Here is a 24,902-nt window from a genome sequence, read left to right as displayed (position 1 = left end):
TACTAAAAAAAAGAAACACTGACTTGTCTAGATAAAAAGAGGAAATTTGCTTCCGACAGTGCTACTTTCTTACGCTAAGCCCACGTACGGTTCTAAAAGTATAAAAGCTGGAACGACCATGGTCTTCATTACGCAGAGAAGCCGTAGGATAGCTATCGGAATAGTAATACTGCCAATTTGAGACTAGAGTGTAATATAAGGCAGAGTCCAGTCGAAATCCTATCGAAGTGCAAATCTCATTCCGTCATGATCTCTTTGCGGCAAAAAAATCAACTGGAGGTCTTTCAGAGTATTCCGATCGACAGATCCAATAGACGAGAGGAATTCTCACATAGTGTAACCCAAAATGACATAGTTAAACATAAAACACCAATTTTATATTTCGAAATACTTCAACGTCAACGAAAATGTTATGTCCTTTCTATATTTTAATAACTAGTGCCTGTAGATGGTTCATGGTGAAATAAAATTTACAGCTACGAATTCCCTGTACTTTCAGAGTGAAATGAAGTGTGCGAACAAATTGTTCTGAAAATAATGCCACGCTTTGCTGCCGCTAATTTTCCTTTCGATTGAAAACCTATTTTACTTCTACTAATTATGACTGCTTGTATCTTAAAAAATACACTGCTGGAAATGTAAAAAAGAACACATTGACACCGGTGTGTCAGACCCACCATACTTGCTCCGGACACTGCGAGAGGGCTGTACAAGCAATGATCACACGCACGGCACAGCGGACACACCAGGAACCGCGGTGTTGGCCGTCGAATGGCGCTAGCTGCGCAGCATTTGTGCACCGCCGCCGTCAGTGTCAGCCAGTTTGCCGTGGCATACGGAGCTCCATCGCAGTCTTTAACACTGGTAGCATGCCGCGACAGCGTGGACGTGAACCGTATGTGCAGTTGACGGACTTTGAGCGAGGGCGTATAGTGGGCATGCGGGAGGCCGGGTGGACGTACCGCCGAATTGCTCAACACGTGGGGCGTGAGGTCTCCACAGTACATCGATGTTGTCGCCAGTGGTCGGCGGAAGGTGCACGTGCCCGTCGACCTGGGACCGGACCGCAGCGACGCACGGATGCACGCCAAGACCGTAGGATCCTACGCAGTGCCGTAGGGGACCGCACCGCCACTTCCCAGCAAATTAGGGACACTGTTGCTCCTGGGGTATCGGCGAGGACCATTCGCAACCGTCTCCATGAAGCTGGGCTACGGTCTCGCACACCGTTAGGCCGTCTTCCGCTCACGCCCCAACATCGTGCAGCCCGCCTCCAGTGGTGTCGCGACAGGCGTGAATGGAGGGACGAATGGAGACGTGTCGTCTTCAGCGATGAGAGTCGCTTCTGCCTTGGTGCCAATGATGGTCGTATGCGTGTTTGGCGCCGTGCAGGTGAGCGCCACAATCAGGACTGCATACGACCGAGGCACACAGGGCCAACACCCGGCATCATGGTGTGGGGAGCGATCTCCTACACTGGCCGTACACCACTGGTGATAGTCGAGGGGACACTGAATAGTGCACGGTACATCCAAACCGTCATCGAACCCATCGTTCTACCATTCCTAGACCGGCAAGGGAACTTGCTGTTCCAACAGGACAATGCACGTCCGCATGTATCCCGTGCCACCCAACGTGCTCTAGAAGGTGTAAGTCAACTACCCTGGCCAGCAAGATCTCCGGATCTGTCCCCCATTGAGCATGTTTGGGACTGGATGAAGCGTCGTCTCACGCGGTCTGCACGTCCAGCACGAACGCTGGTCCAACTGAGGCGCCAGGTGGAAATGGCATGGCAAGCCGTTCCACAGGACTACATCCAGCATCTCTACGATCGTCTCCATGGGAGAATAGCAGCCTGCATTGCTGCGAAAGGTGGATATACACTGTACTAGTGCCGACATTGTGCATGCTCTGTTGCCTGTGTCTATGTGCCTGTGGTTCTGTCAGTGTGATCATGTGATGTATCTGACCCCAGGAATGTGTCAATAAAGTTTCCCCTTCCTGGGACAATGAATTCACGGTGTTCTTATTTCAATTTCCAGGAGTGTAGGTCTCGACGGCTCGAGGAGGTTGCGTGATACTCTTTGACTACACCCATTTTTATGAAGTAATGGAAAATTCGTGTAGGATTCCTCCTTTACAGGTTATATCAGAAATCTTATTTTACCCGAAGAAGGAACTGAAACACAGTTATGATTCGGCCTCTATTTGTAAAAGCAGTTATGGATCTAAGACGAACTCTGGAATGGATTTTAAAATTCTGGAAAATGAAATAAAAACCGTCCTTGTAATCCTAAAAGACAGCAAAGGAATTGGAAGATTAGTTGAACACAATGCATGGTGTCTTGAAAAGAAGTTAAAAGATGAGTATCCACAAAAGGAAAACAAAGGTAACATAATGTAGTAGAATTAGAAAAGATGATGCTGTGAAAATGTAGAATAGGAAATACGTTAATAATCGAAGATAGAATTTGCTATTCGGGTAGCATAATTACTGACGAAGGTGGAAGTAGGCAGGATGTAAAACGCAAACTCTAAATAACTTTGAAAGCCGTTTCTAAAGCAAGAAATTACTTAATATCCAATACAAGTTTAAATTTTAGTAAATCTTTCCTGTATTATTCTCAAGTGTAGTCTTGTACGAAAATCAGACGTGGACGATAAGCAGTTCGAACAAGGAATGCTGCCCTATAAAAGAGTACTCAAGATTTCTGATAGCTAAAAAAGAAAGAAGAGTCACGGAATCGTGTTGGGAAGAAAGGGAATTTGTGTCACAACGTGACTAATAGAAGGATCCCGTGGAAAGTAAACGTCCAAACGTCCTGAGACATCAAGGAAACGCCAGTTTGGCTATGGAAGAAATTGAGGGCAGGAAGAAGGGGTCTAAGTACTATAGTGGGAAACCGATGATTTAGTGCAGTAAGAAGTTTCTGGTGGATGTATTGCAATAGATGTTGAAAGATCGGGAGTTTTGACAGGTTGGAAAGTTTCTTCAAGACCAGAATTAAAAAGCTACATGAATTTTACGTATAACAAGGATAAACAAACAAAGAATACAAACATTTTGTCTAAGGGTATAAAACTCTGCAATAAATAGCCCAAGGAGTTTAATACGAGAGCTAAATTACACATATTTGAAAGATTCTATTAAAGAATAGCTCTTAAATAATTCATACGACAGAGTAAAGGGTTAGTAAGTTAACACAGAGTAGGGAATGGTAAACGAACATTATATAATAATAAATCTCAGAATCCTTTGACATTCAGACAGGTACAAGACAAGAAGATGGACTGTCTCCTGTTCTGTTCAACTCGTCCTACAGAAGTTTATGGAAGACTGCGAGAAAGAATGCGAACGTAGGCTTCCGCGGCCGTTGTCACAGTCAATAAAATTCTTCTGGGTTTGAGGCCGCATTGTCATCTGTAAAATTCCGACGTTTCGGTGACTGTTGCAAGAGGCCTTCCTCAGGGCGTATTGATAAAAGTTAGCAAGGCGCTTTCCTCAGGGTGTATTGATAACTGTTATCAATACACCCTGAGGAAGGTGCCATGCAACAGTCACCGAAACGTCGGAATTTTACAGATGACAATGCGTCCTCAAACCCAGAAGAATTTTATTGAGAGGGAGAAAGAACTCAAGGAACGTAGAGTTTGGAAACGAGTGGAAACAGCGTCTATATACCACATCTCGTTTTTGCGCACGACCTGGTTATACTTTCAGAGGATGAAGAGAGTGCCGTCAAACACCTCGAGGTACTTAAAGTTAATGCATAGAAAGTAAGGTTACAAATCTCATTCGAGAAAACTGAATTCTTAAGTTCAAAGACAGAAACCGCGAACAAGAAAATTAAACACCGTAAAATAAATATTTTAAATACCTCGGAGGATACATCGAACAGACAAGTCTTGAAAAAATCTTGGCTGAGCGGTTCTAGGCCCTTCAGTCCGGAACCGTGCTGCAGCTACGGTCACAGTTTCGAATCCTGCCTCGGGCATGGATGTGTGTGATGTACTTAGGTTAGTTAGGTTTAAGTAGTTCTAAGTCTAGGGGACTGCTGACGTCAGTTGTTAACTCCCATAGTGCTTAGAGCCATTTTTGAAAAAATCTCATCGCAATATAATCGTCTTCAAAAAAGTCAAAAAACTTTAGTGTTAGTCCAAAAACTCTAAAAATTCATGTCAAGACGGACAAAAATTCGACACTACAACGCAGTCATAAAGCCAGCAGTCCTCTACGCAAGCAAAAGACTGACACTTAACAGAAAACACGAAAATGAAGAAATCAGAGAGGAAGAGAGAAAGCTCATTACAAAAATTTTAAAAAACAAGATATGCACAAGACGGTTACAGGCTACATACCATCAGTCAAACAACAGAAAAGTTTTCAAACATGGAAACTCACGTCAAGGAAAGGCAAATGAAATTATTTGGTCATCTCAAAAGAATATCAGAAATGTGATTAACAAAAAGGATAATAGACTATGTAACATCACTTAAGAACTCAGCAACCTGGGCGAACTAAATTTGAAAGCAGCTCGAAACCGCAAATATAGGACTGACTGACACTGTAAAAAGCGACGCCTTCAGACATAAAGCAGACAAATGGGAAGTTACATCAAAGCAACAAAAACGAAAGCAGTTCAGATCAAAGTGGTCGGAAGAACCTAAAGAACCATTCTCGAAAGAGCGAGTAATAATAACTGTAATAGTAATAAACTGTGAGTCTGCACTAAATAGTTTTGTTTAATGGTTTTTACCGAAAAATCATGTGCCCTGGTTCAGTAACAGAAAATTCTAACGTCTTTCAATTTTCTTGGGCTCAACATTTCAGTCAGTGTGGTGAGGTGCTGACAGGTTCACTAATGAATAGTGTAAAAGCCTTTTTTCGTAACAAAATATTATAGTATGGATAAACGAGAAAATTAAAAAAGGCTTATTTTCTTTTTTAATTAAGGTGAGATGCCTGATATTTTCTAAGTGAAAAACCAACCGCCATGGAGAGATCCAGCAAACCAGTCTTCACAGTGAATACTACAACAAGCACAGATTCTATATTACTCCACATGTTATTAGATATTTACAGAAACCTTTTGATCGACATTGCTTTTACCACACTTGGTTTTAAAATCTCTCATAATCTTGTAAAATTAATTCTTTAAAAGAGATCGGTAATTTCTATTGTTTTCATCTGGTAGCTTGCTCTGGTTGATCTGGGATAGAAATTACTTCACATTTTTAAGCTTAAATTAATTACTCGTTTATACAGTACCTTTAGTTATGTTTTAGTGTCAGCAAGTTCATGTCCCGATCACAGTATTTGATTTTCGTCAGCTGTCTACAAAACATCTCCCAAAAATGATATTGCAATTTCAAGACCATGACTGTTTGACATGAAAGAAACGTGTTGATGAAACAATTGGTAATTCCGGGATACGCCACCGCGTTTCCCAAGAAATGCCTTTTCATTCTGCCTCAAATAAAACCTGTTGATGGTCACATTTGTACTGAAATATCTGTAGTACAAATAGACTTTACATTTCCAAGAAAAGGGCTGCTTTCGTATATAAAATAAAGACTTCTGATGTGACCTTGTTTTATACGGTCATTGTATGTGATATAAGAGAGAGATATCAAAAGTTGTCGTGATTACCAGTGTGCTCCAGCAGTGATAACTATATCATAGACATTTTCGATGTGAATGGCAATAACATCGAACCTGTTCCTGGAACATTACCAATATGTACAGAGTGTAATGTAACTCTTACTCTTCTATTTCATTGCCTGCCTCCGTTTATTTTATATCTACGACGTAATGATCGAAATACGCATGCATGTAATCGATGACATTCAATAGCAATTTGTGAAAAATAGAATTTTACGTTATTACAATGAAAGAAACTGTCAGTATTGTGCGAGAAGGTTAAGGAAACTTAACTACTCATATTTTTTTTCCGATACACCCTACAGTTCTTAAACAATACTGACATTTGTGCGTTGTGGATATACGAGGAGATACGTTATCTCATCCTCTTTTTCACCGAAGAAATTTGTTAACACTGAATATAAATTTCAATGCTAGTAATTTTCTGGAGTATTTGTCGGAAGTGCAGCTTATTATGGAAATGAAACGTGAACTGTCGGCAGTTCAGACAAGATGGTAGTAGAAGCTTTGGAAACGTTGTGCTACAGAATAATGCTCATGATTAGATGAGTAGATCGAATAATTAATGAGGACGCACTGAGAGAACATACTGAACCGCACGTGGGTAAAAGTGAATTCATGTCATAACCTGACGAAAAGAAGGGGTCAATGAATAGGACACATCCAGTACCGACCGGCCTCAGTGTCATCCCCTTGCAGTGACGTCATTCGTCGCGGTTTAGGGCGGCATGGGGTCAGAAGACTTCTCTCACGCTCTTTACCACGTTTCCAGACCCCGTATAGTACCATGCTAATTATTCCTTTATGTCAAAATACAGGGTGATTCAAAAAGAATACCACAACTTTAGGAATTTAAAACTCAGCAACGACAAACGGCAGAGCTAAGCACTATCTGTCGGCGAATTAAGGGAGCTGTAAAGTTTCATTTAGTTGTACATTTGTTCGCTTGAGGCGCTGTTGACTAGGCGTCAGCGTCAGTTGATGCTAAGATGGCGACCGCTCAACAGAAAGCTTTTTGTGTTATTGAGTACGGCAGAAGTGAATCGACGACAGTTGTTCAGCAACTCAGTATGAACGTGACTCGCCTAAGGTGAACGTTTTCTGTGCCATTTGAGCCAATAAAGTTTTTGGTCCCTTTTTCTTCGAAGGTGCTACTGTAACTGGACTACAGTATCTGGAGATGTTAGAGAATTGGCTGTTCCCTCAGCTCGAACAAGAAGCACAACAATTCATATTTCAGCAGGATGGAGCGCCACCACATTGGCACTTATCTCTCCATAACTACCTGAACGTCAACTTCCCGAGGCGATGGATCGGCCGCCAGGCAGCCCGTGACAGAGCACTTCATCACTGGCCTCCAAGAAGCCCTGATCTTACCCCCTGCGATTTTTTCTTATGGGGGTATGTTAAGGATATGGTGTTTCGGCCACCTCTCCCAGCCACCATTGATGATTTGAAACGAGAAATAACAGCAGCTATCCAAACTGTTACGCCTGATATGCTACAGAGAGTGTGGAACGAGTTGGAGTATCGGGTTGATATTGCTCGTGTGTCTGGAGGGGGCCATATTGAACATCTCTGAACTTGTTTTTGGGTGAAAAAAACCTTTTTAAATGCTCTTTGTAATGATGGATAACAGAAGGTTATATTATGTTTCTTTCATTAAATACATATTTTTAAAGTTGTGGTATTCTTTTTGAATCACCCTGTATATATCCTGTCATCCTGCCCCGTCTTCTAATGGCTGTTTTCCATGTGTCTCTTTCTGCACCTACCCTGCGGAGAACCTTTTTATTTCTTACCTCATTGGTTTTCTAATTTCCAAGCCTGTGTTCGATACTAGCGTACATATTTTGGCCAGGAATGCCCTCTTCGCTTGTACTAGTCTGCTATTTAATCCCCCCTTGCTTCGTCCGTAACGTGTTGTTTTGTGTCTACTTCGTGGTCCCCATTTCTGATGTTATTCGTTAATATCATTCTTGCTACTCCTCATATCTTTCGTCTTTTTTAGATTTATCCTCACCCCACATTATGTACTCGTTAGTCTGCTCATTTCATATTCCATTTTGCGGTTCCTGTAATTCTTCTTCTTCGTTTGGATGAGGATAGGAATGTCACCTGCAGATCTTATCGTTTACATCCTTTCACCCTGAATTTTTTTCGCATTATTCAACTTTTCTTTTATTCGTCATTGCATTTTCGATGTATAAACTGAAGAATAGTGGCCGGCCGCTGTGGCCGAGCGGTTCTAGGCGCTTCAGTCCGAAACCGCACTGCTGCTACGGTCGCAGGTTTGAATCCTGCCTCGGGCATGGATGTGTGCAATGTTCTTAGGTTAGTTGGGTTTAAGTACTTCTAAGTCTAGGGGACCGATGACCTCGGATGTTTTGAACAATAGTGATGAAAGACTGATTGTCTTACACCCATGTTACTGTGAGTACTTCAAGTATTTGTACACTTCATTTTTAGCATTCCATTCTCATTCTTCCCTCTTGGTTCTTCTACATATTCAATATTACTTCTTGCACCATGTTACATAATTGAAATATTTTTCTGGGTCAACAAAAATCTAGTGGGCGTATCTAGATGTTTCTTGTCTCGCTTCCTCTATCTCTCTAGTGCAATGTCAGAACTGCCTCTCTGATGCCATTATCTTTCGAAATCCTAATTGGTCGTCATCTCTCATTTTTCTTTCGGTTTTTCTGGATATTAATCTTGTCAGCTTACTGTGGTGTAGCTCTCGTAGTTATCTCACATTTATCTACCCTTACCATTTTCGGCATCTTAAACCTTCACTGAAGAGAATTTAAACCCACATTGAGGAGCGTGAGAGTGACTTTAACAGATCTCCTTGAATGTCAAGAAGAGTTTCATTTACAACTTGAGACGTACAGGAGTTAATTCAATCTTTTGGAGAAATGCACAGACGAAGAAAGAGGGAATGTTAAGGCGTAACGTCCTGCCGAAGACGCAGCACAAATTCGGATTTAATGACGATGTGAAAGGAAATTGGCGGGGTCCTCTTTCAAAGAAAACATCCACGTATTTGCCTTATTACATTTAGTGGAAAGGCAGAGAACCCAAATCTGGATAACAGGACTCGGAATTAAACCCCAGTTCTTCCAGAAACGGTGGTACACAATAGAGCTTGTACTGTCGGGATTGGCAATTGAAGAGGTGCAAATGAACGCGGCTTGAGCACGTTAATCTGACGGTGATGAAACAAGGCGCCCCTAAAGGGAGAAAGCAGCGAACAGGTTTCTCCGGCCACCGAACTTCTGCGGCTTATGCGCCCCGCATTGCCACACAGAGTGGGTACCCGATGTAGCCGTGCAGTCAATATCGTGGCCCCAATAACGAACAGCTTAAAGGCACTCCACCGCTGCCGGAACATTGGCTTTCGGCTGTGCAAACAATAGGGCTGCCCCCACTGCCGAGTCTGACGTTATGAGTTGTTTACTGCTACAGACGAGATTAGATTACCGCTGAGTCTGGGGCGGGTCGTGACGCAGCAGGCTCACGAAAACAACGAGTCTCTCGCTGAAGGGAAGTGCAGGACTGTTGTGTTTTATTAGGAGAACTGACAGGGGTAATTAATGAGAGCACCCTCTTTCTTTAAAGAAATGTCTAGATCTCCTCTTAGAGTTGAAAATGTTCGTTCTATAGCTTCGGGGGGTGGTGCAACGAGAACATCTGCTTCTGAAATCTCTTTTTGCAGAATGAAATTTTCATTCTGCAGCTGAGCGTGCGGTGATGTGAAACTTCCTGGCAGATTAAAACTATGCATACAGACCGAGACTCGAACACGGGACCCTGGCCTTTCATGGGCAAATCCTCTACCGATCTTTTTTTTATCTAAATTTGTTCGTTATTGTTCGTTCGATTTGTTCGGGGCGGACGTCCCATGATGCTTGTTCAAGTTCATCGTTGATCCATTACCTTTTTTTTTTTTTTTTTTTTTTTTTTTTTTTTTTTTTTTTTTTTTGAAGCAGAAGACAGCAAACCCTCTGACCGAACACGCTGAGCTACCATGCCGGCTACGACTGAGCTACCCAAGCACGACTCACGACACCTCCTCACAACTTTCATTCCACCAGAACGTCGTTTGGAACGTAGGAGACGAGGTACTGGCGAAATTAAAGCTGTGAGGAGGAGTCGGGGGTCGTGCTTGAGTAGCTCAGTCACTAGAAGAGGTCTACGGAATAGAAAAATATAAAAAGTAGTGGTTAGGACAAAAAAAAGTGGTTAGAGCACTTGCGCGCTAAAGGCGAAGGTCCCGAGTTCGAGTCCCACTCTGGCACTCAGTTTTAATCTCCCAGAAAGTTTCATTTCTTTTTACCTCTCCTTGGTATTCTTTCCAGCGACTATGAATGAAGTTTGATAAGGCACAAACAGCTACAAGTTTCATCTATTTGTGGAACGCACTTAGTTGAAATGTTCACACCATATACTGATATATGATCGAGAAACATGAGAATATTTTTATTGTTCGTTTGATTACAATAGGAGCGCAATGCACTTTGGTTACCCATGTTTCATGGCAGCGAAGTCACAGCAACTAGTGCGGTTTTTTGGTTTACCAGGAAGTTATCATACATAAGCCGAAGTCCCCCCCCCCCCCACCATATATTCCCCCGTCTCTCACAAATCGTTGACAACACATGGCGAAACTGTAATGTCAGACTATGAAGAAAATTAATTGTCTTTGTTTTATGATGATAAAACAACAAAAAAGTCATTCTCACTTGGCCTGTTTCTTCTCTTGTAGGGAAACACTCATATCTGCAGTGTTTCATATTACGTATTTGTAAAAATATGAGAACTTTTGCAGTTACCAATTCATTTCGTCGGTGTAGATTACTTATGTTGAAGGTAAGTGACGAGTGGTTTCTCATAAAACACAGGGCGGTCAACTTAAGATTTGTTATCTGTAGATTTGAACAACAGGCAAGTGTTACGGAGGCGCATCTGGAACTCAAATGGAGATGCCTGGAGGGAAGGAGACGTTCTTTTCGGAGGACCGGCATTTGAAGCTAACTACAAAAATATATTACTGCCGCCGACATATATTTCGCGTAAGGACCATGAAGGTAAGGTACGAGGAGGCTTAGACGGTTGTTTTTCTCTCGCCATATTTGCGAGTTAAATGGGAAGGAAACAACGGGTAGTGGTACAAGGTAACTACAGCCACGTACCGCACTGTCGCTTGCGGACGTATCAACTGAATATAGCAACGAGTCAGAAAGAAGAAAACTACGTTTATTACACATAGCCTGACTAAAATTTCTACATTTGTAGGTATATGGATTGTCTTGACGGAGGGATTTTTTGTCCTTTAGACTTCTTATCACGGCTTTCTGTAGATGCAGATTTTATCCTTTCGATAACCATGTCATGGAGCAATTTATTTGTTACTTATTTTCTACCTATTTTCAGGCCCATTTGTGGCCTTTTTACCTCAGAATATCACTTATGTGCAATCTCTGTCTTCCGATTTAATTTTTTCCCTCTACGGTATCTAAGATGAAAAATTGCTCGTAGCTCATATGGTTTGCATATTAGACCCTATGTTTACTGATACTTTTTTGGTTCTAGTATCGTGTACTTTCAACTGTATGCGTTTACGCCATTAATAATGATACACCCTGTACATATACTGACGAGCCGAAGAAACTGGTACACCTGCCTTCCGTGTAGGGAACCCGCGAGCTCGGAAAAGTGCCGAGTGCGTCGAGATATACAATGGGCAGGAATGGATGCAGGTGATCAGACAGGATGCTTACGTACGTGTCACCTGTCAGAGTCGTATCTAGACGTATCGGGGGTCGCATATCACTCCAAATGGACACGCTCTACACCATTGTAAAGCCTCCACCTTCTTGAACAGTCCCGTGCTGACATGCAGGGTCCATTGATTCAAGAGGGTTGTCTCCACACCCGTACACCTCCATCCACTCGACACAATTTTAAACATGACTCGTCCGACCAGGCAACATATTTCCAGTCATCAACAGTCCAATGTCGATGCTGACGGGCCCAGGCGAGGCGTAAAGCCTTGTGTAGTGCTCAACGGTACAAGAGTGGGCCTTCGGCTCCGAAAGCCCATACATATGATTTTTTGTTGAATGGTTCGTATGCTGATTCTTGTTGATGGTCTAGCTTTGAAATCTGGATCAATTTGCGTAAGGGTTGCACTTCTGTCACACTGAACGATTCTTATCAGTCGTCGTTGATCCCTTTCTTGTAGGATATTTTTTCGGCCGCAGCGATGTCGGAGATTTGACGATTTACTGGATTCTTGATATCCACGGTACATCGTGAAATGGTCGTACGGGAAAATCGCCACTACATCGTTACCTCGGAGATGCTCTATCCCATCGCTTGTGCGCCGATTATAATACCCCTTTCAAACGCACTTAAAACTTGATAACCTGCCCGTGTAGCAGCAGTAATCAATCTAACAACTGCGCCAGACACTTGTCTTATATAGGCGTTGCCGACAGCAGCGCCGTATTCTGGCTGTTTACTTATCTCTGTATTTGAACACGCATGCCTGTACGGTTTCTTTGGCGCTTCAGTGTATACTTTCTTTGCTTTGCACACTACGCGCTGTATTTAAAGGTTAGAAATATTTCTGTCACTTTGCAACTTCTGTAACGTAATAATGGTTCCCGTTTTTAATGCTACTATTCTTGTGTCTTTGCTTTTCTGGTTTGAAAGGTTTTCTTCTGCTATTGAATTCACATTAACGCAGCATTGATGATATTTATACTCGCTTTCTTCATGTTCTGTTTCGAATGTTGTTATCTGCTACTGATTGTTGTTGCCAACTGCTGAATGTGTGTGTGTGTGTGTGTGTGTGTGCGTCGCGCGCGCATGTGTATCGGAATATAGTGTTGTATTTCAAGTGTTCTGCAAATGTGGAATCGTCTGTTTCATACTTGCAGCACCTGATCTGTTCTTTTTAAAGTGCTATAAAATGTCCACGTGTCATTCCTATGTACACTGCAACACAAATGCGGCATTAAATTTTGTACCCTCTTGCTCCCTGGAATTTGTCGATCTTGGCTGTTGGTTGACTGAAATTTGTTTTGAGTTAGGTCCATACTCATTCACGGCCAGTGACAATTTGAATAAAATCATTTTGGGTGTTCATTATGTACATTCAAACAACTACACCACTGTCGTTCCGACCCTTTTTTCACCCCTATCTTCAGGGCGATTAACTGCTAACAGCTAAAAACTAACAGTTAACCGCTTTGAAGACGGTCGAAACGTCAGTGACACAAACCTGTGAGATAGGTTTGTGCAGCAGTACATGCTATATGAAGGCCCCGTTTGTGTAATGTGTTTGCCACACAGTGTCTTAGTTTGTGTGTGTGTGTGTGTGTGTGTGTGTGTGTGTGTGTGTGTCAGCGCACAAGTCATAGTGAAATCATATTCGTTGTTTCACTATGGTGTTCACATTACTTTCTACAAACTGGGAATTCTTGCTCGTTGCAGTCGTTGATTGAAAACAAACGATCTCGGCAAAACGTCAAGCCTATTTTGTGCCTGTATGGGGCTCACGTACATCCTAGCTGATTGCAACACGGTGCTCAGAAAATATGGTCGCATTACGAAGACACTTCAAGTGCTCGTATGTGCCCATGCATTGTTACACTTTCTCTCACTCTCTTCCCGCTTTCACTGTTGTGCAATCCAAATTGGACTACAGTGCCATACAAGCTGTACTAGGCTCATTGAGAAAGTACTGGCTCCTATGTATCGTTTCTCTAAGGAATAAATAAAAATACCTATTGTGAGGCTTTGTTTAAATATAGTCGTACACCTCTTAGAGGTCGACTGTAGTACTAAAAAATATGACGCAGAGATTATGTTAATGGATTCGTATTCGGTGTTAAAGGTGTCCAATTCACTCTCCAATTTTCCTAATGTAGATCTTGCTTTCTTAACTTGAGCCATTTTAGCCGTATGTTGAGGAGATTATTTAAATCAAAGTGTTTTCTTCTCTACACTAGTCCAACTGATCATGTTTTTCACTTTAATGAACACTAGGTACTTAAATTTTTACCTTCACTCCCTCCTTACTGTACTACTGCCATCGCAGTCGCATGTTACAAAATGACTGACATTGATTTCCATTTCCAACAACTATCTCTGAAAGAACTGTTCCTTCGAAGGATCTAAAATATTGCTATCCATGAACCCTTGTATGATATTAATGATGTGAGTGCTGTTTTGCAATCGGAGTGGTTCTCCACAGGAGACAGAGATGAATGGAAGGAATGAGGGAACATTTGGATTTAACGTCCCATCGACGAGAACGTCATTAGAGGCGGAGTACAAGCTAGGACCGAAGAAGGACGGGGAACGAAATCTGCGGTACAAACTTGAAAAGAATCATCGTGAAATGTCCTTCAAATGGTTTGAGTGATTCATGAGTCACTTTATTCTGCTTGGGCGGACGAGATTTGAACCGCCGTCATCCAGAATTCGTTGCTAATGCCTCATCCCTGTGCGGTCTCGCTCACTATGACATGGGAGTTGACGGAATCCGCAATGGTAGCACAAATGGAGGAAATGACTTCGGGCAAACAGCGTGTCCATAGCATTAACGAAAACGACTTGGCAACAGTGTGTGATTTGTTCCATGCGTTCCCCTTTGGTGAAAAAATGGGTAATTATTATATTTTAGATTTCCTTAAAAGTTTGTGAAACTTGTATATATTTTTCAGCCGAGTCACCATGCAGCCCACACCTGATATCACCCGAATCTTACGTCCTTCGTAGTTAAGTTAAAGCATTGATAGTTGAAACAGTTGAAAGCGAGTCTTTGGTGACATCTGTTTGAGGATAAGGAGACTTTGTGCTAGCGGCCTACTTCCTCAGGTGATGAAAACAGAACCGAAGAGTGGTAATTATTTGTCAGTATTAGGCGTTCTACCGTTAAATTAATACGTTTGTGTAAAGTTACCCTAACTTTTCTCTTAAATGAAACTAGAATCAATATTAAAGAAACAAGACGGTGAAGAGAAACTCGCTAGTTTCTTCACTTATGAGCAGTGGTCTCAAGTGCGACATGGTTAAATGGTAAAGGTTGAGACGTGAAACACCCAAATTTATGTTGAACTGTAATTACCACCATACATATTATCTCCACCAACAGCATCGCACCCAGAACGGTTTCCTGACAAGCAGCACGTTTCTAATAATTTCTTTGTTCAAATATAAGTATTTACCGATAAAATGCTCTCGGTGCAACAGCCACGTAAAATTTAAACTTGTCTCTGAGGCTTTCTAGGATCATTATGATTACTCTGATAGGAATTTCTAGAGAGTATGCTTTCATGTTGACCACGTATCGAACTTTTGGTCTGGCCATGAGGCGTGGTCGCATAGCCTAGCGATAAGCGAGAAATCCGGGTTCGAGTCTCAGTCCGGTACAAATTTTCATTGTCTTCATTCCGTTTGTAACGTTCCTTGGCGAACTCACGATATTAATGAACAAAAGTTTATTTGTACCATATACGCCGCTCTGAGCAAGTTGTATATACCGTAATTATTGAACAAAAATATTACTGAATTTTGTATAAAAGACATTTGTTATTATCGTAATATTTTTTGTAGTAATATTCTCTCTGTATTTAGGATAGTAATTTTTCTATATTTATTATGTGATTGTGAAATGTGTCAGTATCTGCGATAACAGAGATGTGAAATTTAGCCAGAGGAGAATAATATTGTCAAATTACAAAGAAATGTTAATAGTCAGCAGTAGTATAAAAGAACCATGTACAGCGTATTCTTTGGTCTTCTCTGTGTAGAGCTGAATGCGAGAGGAAGCTGTGTCGAGACGATTTATGAATGGGTAGACTTCTTTTGTCTCTGTCTAGATTTAGCCGCCATTAGAGGAGGCGTTGCAAATTGATGTGAGTTGAATTATTGTTTGATCTAAATATATCAGAATTTATCAGAAATGTGTATAATTAATGTAAATTAGCTTGCCCATGTCATCTATAAAATTTCTTTAAAGAATTTTCAGCATTTTTAGCGGTGTTGCTGGGCTGTGCCGCGACCGATCGATTTGCAGCGGCGGCACATTTAAAAAATTGTTCCGCTAAAGGAAAAGTCAACCAAACCCGTAAATCGGGAACAGATAGATAAAAATTAACAGTGAATTAAGCAAATGTTCTTCTTTTACAGTGATCCTGAGACTGATGAATTTTTAAACTAATGATATGTTTGTGCATTCGTAGGCGGATAGTTAATGTTAGTTAACATTGAAATTTAACAATTTTTGGTTCTTCAAATAACTTAAATGTATAGCGAAGTAGGTTTGATCGGTGATAATTAAATGTCGGCTTGGCAATAATTAACCATTTTCTGCTAAAAGAGATAATCTTGTGTTCCATAGCTAACGCCGGGATAGAATTCAGTAATTATTTAAGTACAAAAAACCCACTGCACTTAGAAAATGTGTGCCAAGGCCGGATTATGTAAAGGATTTAATTCTCAACTAAATATGCTTAATCAGTTAATATGAGTTCACGTAATTCTTAAATGTACGTAATTCTTTTGAAAGTGAATTTCTTTATTACCACACGTAAATAAGAGAGAGGTTCTACAACAAAGTTCGTACTTACAGAAGACAGTTAAAGAGAGGCAAATTAAGTAACTAAAAGCAATAATAATTGATAATTATTCTTTAACGAAAATAACAGCGGATTTCGTTAAACGTTATACAGCCGATGGTTGTCCACCGTCGCAACTGCGAATACATTTCGCTGTATTCGTCGCTCACACAATAACCGAAAAATTAAAGATCGTAAGATTGTTTAAACATACAAAATCTGGAGAGAATTAATCAGATAAACAGTAAAAAAAAAACTTAATACGAGTAATGTTAATGTGGGTTGCACTTCTGATAGATTACTAAATCCAAAAGACGAAAACACGCATGATAACAACTTATTACAGAAATGAAGTTTTGGTATTTCTCTTTCGTTTTGTAATATAAAAAAATACAAAAGTGGAAGTAGCTTGGCTTATAAATACTATAATCTAGGAAAGTTACCTCAACTCCTTTTGACCGTAGGAAAAGTATGTATTAGCTCATAATAATACGGAGTGAGAGATCTTTATATCGTCAGTGATGGTGGATGGCACGTATATTCAATGGATGAATCTATGTCTGAAGGTCGGGGAAACGCAAACAGATTTGCAATACATATCGCTGGGTTCGTTGTATAATGTTGTTTGGCTGGGTGAGTGAGACTAACTATCCACGGTGGGTTCGTATACCTGGTCAGTCTGTCTTTCTGGCTGTTTTCACGGCTTCCATCATGAGCAGTGCTTCCGTGTATTTGAAAAACGATGTAGAACACGCGAAACTGTAGATTCTAATAATCAGTGGTTCTGTATTCAGGCTGACTTGGTCGCTAAAGTAAAAGTTCTAGGTGACAACTCCTTCTACTCATTGGCTGAATTTTTAGATATAAATTAAGGGAAAAAAAAGCTTAAACATTAGTGTCATGCAAGATTTTGTGAAATTTAATATCTTGTACAGATATCTTTTATTAACCTGACACGTTCCACATCATTACGAAGTGTCGTATTCATGATCGATGGAACAAGTATTAATCTAATCTAATCTAGTCAGATATCAGGCAAGGAATGTCTTTATCGCTCATATGACACGCTTCGAATTGTATCCGTCATTTATGTACAAAAAATAAAATACAAAATATTTTATAAAAAGTATTGGGTATTTATCACAATGGTCGCCTGCTTCTAGCATGACTTTGTGTTACATTTATATCACTCTCTATTCGTCACCGTTATGATTCACTATTCCGAGGAAGCAACGTGGTAGCTCCACGGACAGAACTGTGTTCCAGAACGTTCTGGTTGACTAAAGCATTAATTTTGATCCCACATGAAGATATTGCAAGAAGGCTAAAAGAACTTTGCCCTATGACAAGCCTGTAAGTTCGTTGAATCGACATTTTATATGTACAAGTCAATACAGAAGTAGTTAGTTTTACATGACTATAATTGATCGCTGACACAGAAGTTTTACGAAGCTCCCGACGTGCTGCCATAGACCAACATTGTTGATTAGGATCAAAGAGGGTTAGGTTTACATCTAGAAGTATCTCCAGCCACGCGGTTTACAGTTTATTTTAGTCAAACCACGACAGTGGTCGATGTTTTCGATTATTCGTATCGTAGATATGTTGGATGGTAGAACTTTTGGGGTATGATGTAGGTGTGTCCAGTACAAATGTGTCAGTCATCTGACAGAACAGCAGTTCGACTACAGAAATTTAAAAAAAATCATGACAGTGCTCGTCACTTTTACAACTGTCGCTACGTCGGGTATGTGTACGTGCACATTCCTGCACCTTAGTCTCAAGATTATGATTACTGGCCGAAATTAGTTATAAAATGAGACAACGAGTTTCTGGCAAAGCTAGTATAGCGCCTATCGCTACTTACGAACGTCACCTATGGTCTGGGTCAAGGTATGGCCTTACCGCTGAGGGAGAATGACCACGTCAAAACCGGGGCCAGAACTTGGGCCATAAATAGGTAAGTTTCCCACGAATAACAGTAGAGCTGTTGTAATCGACTCCGGCTCGAAGTAGTGGAACCACTGGACGACAGTAGTCGCGCCACTGCCTCGTCATTCGGCTAGAGATGCCTGTTAGAGATTTGGCACTTTCACAGCTTTGAGTATATCTGGATTCAGACTGTCTGACTCTGTGCGACACTATGCGTCACTACTGCTCCAATACACTGCTGCCACCCACACAAGGCCCTCTGTATTCGGAACCCATCTTCGCCCATCCGATCGAGGTCTGTTCTACAGTCAACAGGCCCTTTGTCACCACCACCAAAAAAAAAAAAAAAAAAAAAAAGTCACCTGCTTGAAATAGTTCCCTGGTCGCCTTTTAACACCACTGATGGTGTACAACTCTTACAAACGTGACCAGGTAACAAGTCATGATAGTAACGTGGTATGTATAGCAATCGACTGCACGATATCGGCTCAGTAACAGCGCTCGACGTTGAGAATTAACAACATGGCAGAAGGGAACTATAGAGTTTCGTCTTGCCCATGACCACTCCCTGACCTATTTTGCGAGACTTGCTGCTGTATTAACATAGACTGTCCAATACATCTAAAAGGAATAGTGTGACAACGGCAGTCATGTAAAACAACACAAGAAGATTGATCGTTCAAAGATCGTAACTCACAGAGACCCGGGGATGAGTATCGCGCTTTATCAATGCCATACGGTTCAGATCAATGCTGGTCTATCTCAACGAATTTCCGAGTGAAAGTTGCGAAGAGAACGATATACAATTGATGTTTCGAGTAAAGTACCTCCTAAAAGGCCAATGCTCACAGCGCCACTTAATACTGCACGTCTCCAGTGAGGCAAACGACAGAGAAACTGTACAGTAACTGACTTGATGTGTGGACTGACGAGTTAATTATATGTTTTCAAATAATTCAAGGTGTCGAGTGTACCAACTGCCAAATAAGGTATTCAAGCCGCTGAAACTCCGTATGGATTGTGTAATTCAGAACCGAGACCCTTCTGTGGTGTTATAGAGGGGTCGGGGGGTACTAATTCAGGTTACCAAGAACATGAACTAGGATTTTTTATTTTTCAACTTCCTCTTTTGCATCTTTACGGTATGCCGTGGACGCTGCTCCATTCCAACATGACAACAGCCACGATGACATTCCGCTTTTAACCTGGCCTTGATTGCTCGTTGGCCAGGCAGACAAGCGGCTTTTTTTCTGTTACCCACGTATTACAAGACGACGCCCAATATAGGGTATATTCATTCCGGGTGATTCTAAGCCAGAAAATTCTGGATTTTATTGGTCTTTTTTCCTCTTCCGCGTATTTCTGGCTTGTTAATTTATTTCGATATGAACTGTTTTCTCTGGGACTATAGTACATGTTTTCTGTAGTAAGCAGAACGATCTCTGAAAGAAGTTATTGCCGTGCCTGTTTTATTCAAATGGTTCAAATGCCTCTGAGCACTATGGGACTAAACATCTGAGGTCATCTGTCCCCTAGACCTTAGAACTACGTAAACCTAACTAACCTAAGGACAACACACACATCCATGCTCAGGCAGGATTCGAACCTGCGACCATAGCGGTCGCGCGGTTCCAGACTGAAGCGCCTAGAATCGCTGGCCACATCGGCAGGCCCCTGTTTTATTGCGAACTTCCTCTTTTGCATCTTTACGGTATGCCGTGGACGCTGCTCCATTCCAACATGACAACAGCCACGATGACATTCCGCTTTTAACCTGTCCTTGATTGCTCGTTGGCCAGGCAGACAAGCGGCTTTTTTTCTGTTACGCACGTATTACAAGACGACGCCCAATATAGGGTATATTCATTCCGGGTGATTCTAAGCCAGAAAATTCTGGATTTTATTGGTCTTTTTTCCTCTTCCGCGTATTTCTGGCTTGTTAATTTATTTCGATATGAACTGTTTTCTCTGGGACTATAATACATGTTTTCTGTAGTAAGCAGAACGATCTCTAAAAGAAGTTATTGCCGTGCCTGTTTTATTCAAATGGTTCAAATGCCTCTGAGCACTATGGGACTAAACATCTGAGGTCATCAGTCCCCTAGAACTTAGAACTACTTAAACCTAACTAACCTAAGGACAACACACACATCCATGCTCGAGGCAGGATTCGAACCTGCGACCATAGCGGTCGCGCGGTTCCAGACTGAAGCGCCTAGAATCGCTCGGCCACATCGGCAGGCCCCTGTTTTATTGCGAAGAACGATGCAATGTTCCTCCGAACATACATGCATGTCTGAGCCGCGTGGCATAAGGCGCCATGCCACGGTTCGCGCTGCTCTCCTCATCGGAGGTTCGACTCCTCCAGCAGTTTGCTCCCGTAAGAACTTATCAGAAATTTCCAATTTGCATGTGCGAACGAACAGGCTCTGTGGCGACCACAGCCATTAGGAAATACATGAATTATATACGCAGTTGCTATTACGAACAACCATGAGCCGTACAACGGAGTTACGTCAACAAAAACTTGTGACGGACCGGGACTCTAACCCAGATGTCCTGGCTGACCTTAATCGCTCGACTACCCGTGCACGACTCATGGCCAGATGCAGACTTTAATACGACGTCGTTCCTGGATCACAACCTGTTCTAGTAGACATTTAATTCCCCAACAGGGGAGGACATTTTGATTGAAAGTCGCTGGCCTATATCGACGGATAAATACAGTACTGCTGTGCCTGTGTTGTTAAAAAGTACAATGCAGCGTCCCTTTCTCATAATGTATTCGTACACACATAATTTGTGTACGAATACAAGCTGTAACACAACACACATGGCATCCATTAAGTCTTTCTCGTCTTTCAAAATATTTATGTAGTGAGGTAACCGCACCCCGCGGAGTGGAAGAGTGGTCTTCATCGCCCTGTCACGGACTGCGCGGCCCCTCTCGCCGGAGGTTCGTGTCCTCCCTCGGGCATGGGTGTGTGTGTTGTTCTTAGCGTAAGTTAGTTTAAGTAGTGCGTAAGACTGGGGACCGATAACTTTAGCAGTTTGGTCCCTTAGAAATTCACACACATTTGAACATTTGAGGAAAGCGCTGGTCAAATTTACAAACATGTCATAAGGTATCCGGACACCTACCGATTTAGTTGAAGCTGCTTCATGAACACACGTATAGTTTTCCTCTGCCGGAAGTGAGCTCCGTTTCGTTACTGGTATATATTCCCTAATTCTTAATTTCACCTCAGTCTCCTTTAAGTTTGATTTGTTAATTCTTTTGATGACATCCGTCATGATAAATGAGCTGCAGTGCAACTACCTACGGAAACATACACTGAGCTGACAAAAGCCATGGGATAGCGATATGTACATACAGATGGCGGTAGTATTACGTACATATGACACAAAAGGGCAGTGTATTGGCAGTCTGTCGTTCATAGTCATAGGACCACACCGCCGCCTGAGAGTTCGATCCACCGGATGCTATTCTCTCGATAAACGGAACAGAAGGGCTGTGCTAGCCAAAGAGTGCACAGCCAGCCGCAGTACTTATGCCCGCCGCGAGGCGCCGCTAGGCCACTTCGTGTGCAGCAGGAGTGTAGTGCAGTTGTGGCAGTCTACAGTTCGTAGCCGCGCTCAGTGGTCAGCCAGCGCCGATGTTAGTCATCGTCTGCAGCTCAGTCATTGCTGCCATCTTTGTAGCTCAGTTATAAAGTTCCGTAATAGTACTACAGTAAAGTCGACACTACTAAGCTGGCAGTTATAAACAGTTCTGCCATGTCGACAGCCAAGTTAGTCTTCAAATTTACCGGATTCGACATTCAAGATTACGAGAAATTAAATCGTCACTGCAAGATCTGTGAGTTGTAAATTATGTCATTCTAGTCGCGTTTTCTTCAATTGTCAACCAGCAGATCATGAACTACGACAAAGTAATAAATACTTTCTTATTTTGTACGCCTACTAATTAATTGTGTTTCCCTGTTGTAGTTACCAAGCAGTCTTGGCATAGTAGAACCCACGTCTCCACCTCCTTGGCTACCTCATATTTGCTACCTCATGTTCATGGACTCGGTTATGGTTGAAGATCGAGAGCCAACACAGATGATCCTTGTGAAAAGCTTTCCGACGTGATTATGGCCACACCACTGCCATTAACAGACTGAACGCGGGATGGTAATTGGATCTAGACACGTAGGACATTTCCTTTCGGAAATCTTCAGGGAATTCCATATTCCGAAATCCACATTGTCAAGCGTGTGCCGAGAATACAAGATTTCAGGTGTTACCTCTCAACGCGGACAACACTGTGGTAGTTGATGGTTGCAGACACAGCGTCGCTGTTATAGTAGTCTGCGGAAAGCAGTTCTTAGACGTTGGTGGTTGACTGGACCGTGTTTACGGCTGGAGTTCATCCCATCAGTGCCGGTTAATATGCGAAGATGGTGTATTGAATCACCGAAACTTGTAGCTATGTAATAAATAACATCGGAAAGACGACTGCAGGTGATCCATTTTATTACAGGTTCGGTTACTTGTAGACAGCTTGTAGCGATTCATGAACTTCATGTTCCAAAACAGCGACGGATTTTTGTATGGATGACAATGCGCCATGCAACTGGTTTGAAGAAAGCTCGGGACCATTCGAGCGAATAATTTGGCAAACCAGATTGCCCAACATGAATCTTGTCAAACATTTATGTGACATAATAGAGAGGTTAGACGTTATCTCGTGCAAAAAATCCTGCACCGCAATACTTCCCCAATTTTGAACGGCTGTAGAGGCAGCATGGTTCGATATTTCTGCAGGGGACTTCCGACGACCTGTTGAATCCATGCCACGTCGAGTCGCTGCATTATGCCGGATAAAAGGAGGCTAACACGGTATTATATAGGGAGAAACGACCATCACAATGCCGGCTGCTGTAGCCGAGCGGTTCTAGGCGCTTCAGTCCGGAACCGCGCTGCTGCTACGGTCGCAGGTTCGAATCCTGCCTCGGGCATGGATGTGTGTGATGTCCTTAGGTTAGTTAGGTTTAAGTAGTTCTGAGTCTAGGGGACTGATGACTTCAGATGTTAAGTCCGATAGTGCTTAGAGCCATTTGAACCATTTTTTTTTTTTTGGTCATCATAATAAAATATGAGAAATCAGAGACCTCGCGGAAAGATATAGGTGTTCATTTTTTCCGCTTACTTTTCGATATTGGAGTAATAGACAATTACTATGAAGATGTCCGCCCGTGGTAGCTGAGTGGTCAGCGCGACGGAATCTCATACCTAACGCCCAAGGTTCGATTCCTGGCTGAGTCGGAGATTTTCTCCGCTCAGGGACTAGTGTTGTCCTTCTCATCATCATTTGATGCCCATCGATAGGCAAGTCACAGAAGTGGCGCCAACTGGAAAGACTTGCACCAGGCGAACGGTCTACCCGACGGGAGGCCCTAGGCAAACGGCATTTACATTTACTGTGTTGATGTTTCGGTGACGCCTCTGCCTGGCACTTAAGTGCCACTTGCAGCGTATCCAAGTAGATGTAGATGTAGCATCTCAATGAATAACTGGCTAGCCACACTGGATTGATAACGCAATCTGTTGACTGGTGCAACAGGCTGAACGAGTCCCTTGGAAGCTTGCCAGGCTTGCGGAAACCCGAGTTGGATTGCTTTAACCACTGTGCGTCAGTACACATGTAAATTTTTGTCTTCGTTGCCGCAGGTTGAAGTGCTATGGTTTCGGCGGAGATGGGGGAAGGGAACCTGTGGTTCACCGGGCTGCACATACAGGGTGGTCAGAAAATGTGTGAAATGCTTGTAGGGATGTTACAGGGCAGACTGTACTGAGGCATAAATGTTAGGAAAAATACTCGATACGTTGCTCCGTTTCCGAGTTATTTAGCATAGAATTTAGCCAATCGGTGCGTCGCGCGCTCACATTCAAGCGGCCTGCCAGGGGCGGTGTTGCCCAACGAGTGCTTTGTCTCGTTAGCTGAAACTTGAATTTACGCGCGCAACGATCTGATTGGCTAACTTCAATGCTAAATAACTCGGAAACGGCGCAACGCATCGAATTTTTTCTTACCATTTATGCCTCAGTACAACCTGCCCTGTAATATCCCTACAAGCATTTTCTGACCACCCTGTATGTACCTGCTCTGGCGAACACTCGGGCACATATCGCACCATGACAGGCTATCATAACTACATTTCGGTATTCTGATGTCGGTAGTTAAACAGTTTTCCCTCGTGATTTTTCTGGTATTCGTTACACGCACACACTTACGTTGAGTCACTTCTGATGTACAGTGTAATCGCTGCGGTGGGACAGCACACGTTTAAAAGCCACACAGCTGCCAGCTGTGCGTCTCGACCTCGCAACCCTACGTCCGCACCTCGACACCGGGGTACTACTTGTTGGCCAGTGGACTCACCTTGCTCGCCATGCTGCCAGTGGAGTGTGCTGCTTGCAGACCTCTGCGTGGAGTGCAGGCGGCCGCGAACGTCCGCTTATATAGTAGGGGGGCTGGCCAGCACATCCTGTGACGCCCTGGCCGCGTGCCGCGCTCGGGCTTTCACTGAGGGACGTGCCACACATGGTTCATGCGACGGCGATGAGGAAGCCTGCCGCTTCCTAACAGCACCGTGTGTGGACACGCGCTCCAGCCCGACAAGCTCACG

At 42.6% G+C, this 24,902-nt stretch overlaps 1 protein-coding gene across 1 annotated transcript in view; it reads right to left on the bottom strand.

Annotated features, from left to right (window-relative positions):
• Positions 1 to 24,686, bottom strand: part of LOC126239243 (uncharacterized) — a 64,263-nt gene extending 39,577 nt beyond the window's left edge. The window contains exon 1 of the mRNA XM_049947846.1: positions 24,656 to 24,686. Within this exon, the coding sequence (XP_049803803.1) occupies positions 24,656 to 24,667 (12 nt within the window). The 5' untranslated portion in view covers positions 24,668 to 24,686. The remainder of the gene's footprint in view (positions 1 to 24,655) is intronic.
• Between the last annotated feature and the right edge of the window lie 216 nt (positions 24,687 to 24,902).

The sequence above is a fragment of the Schistocerca nitens genome, chromosome 1, assembly GCF_023898315.1.
Source record: "Schistocerca nitens isolate TAMUIC-IGC-003100 chromosome 1, iqSchNite1.1, whole genome shotgun sequence".
Lineage (NCBI taxonomy): Eukaryota > Metazoa > Arthropoda > Insecta > Orthoptera > Acrididae > Schistocerca > Schistocerca nitens.
Note: the sequence above shows the minus strand (reverse complement) of the source record. Positions and strands in the feature narration are given on the sequence as shown.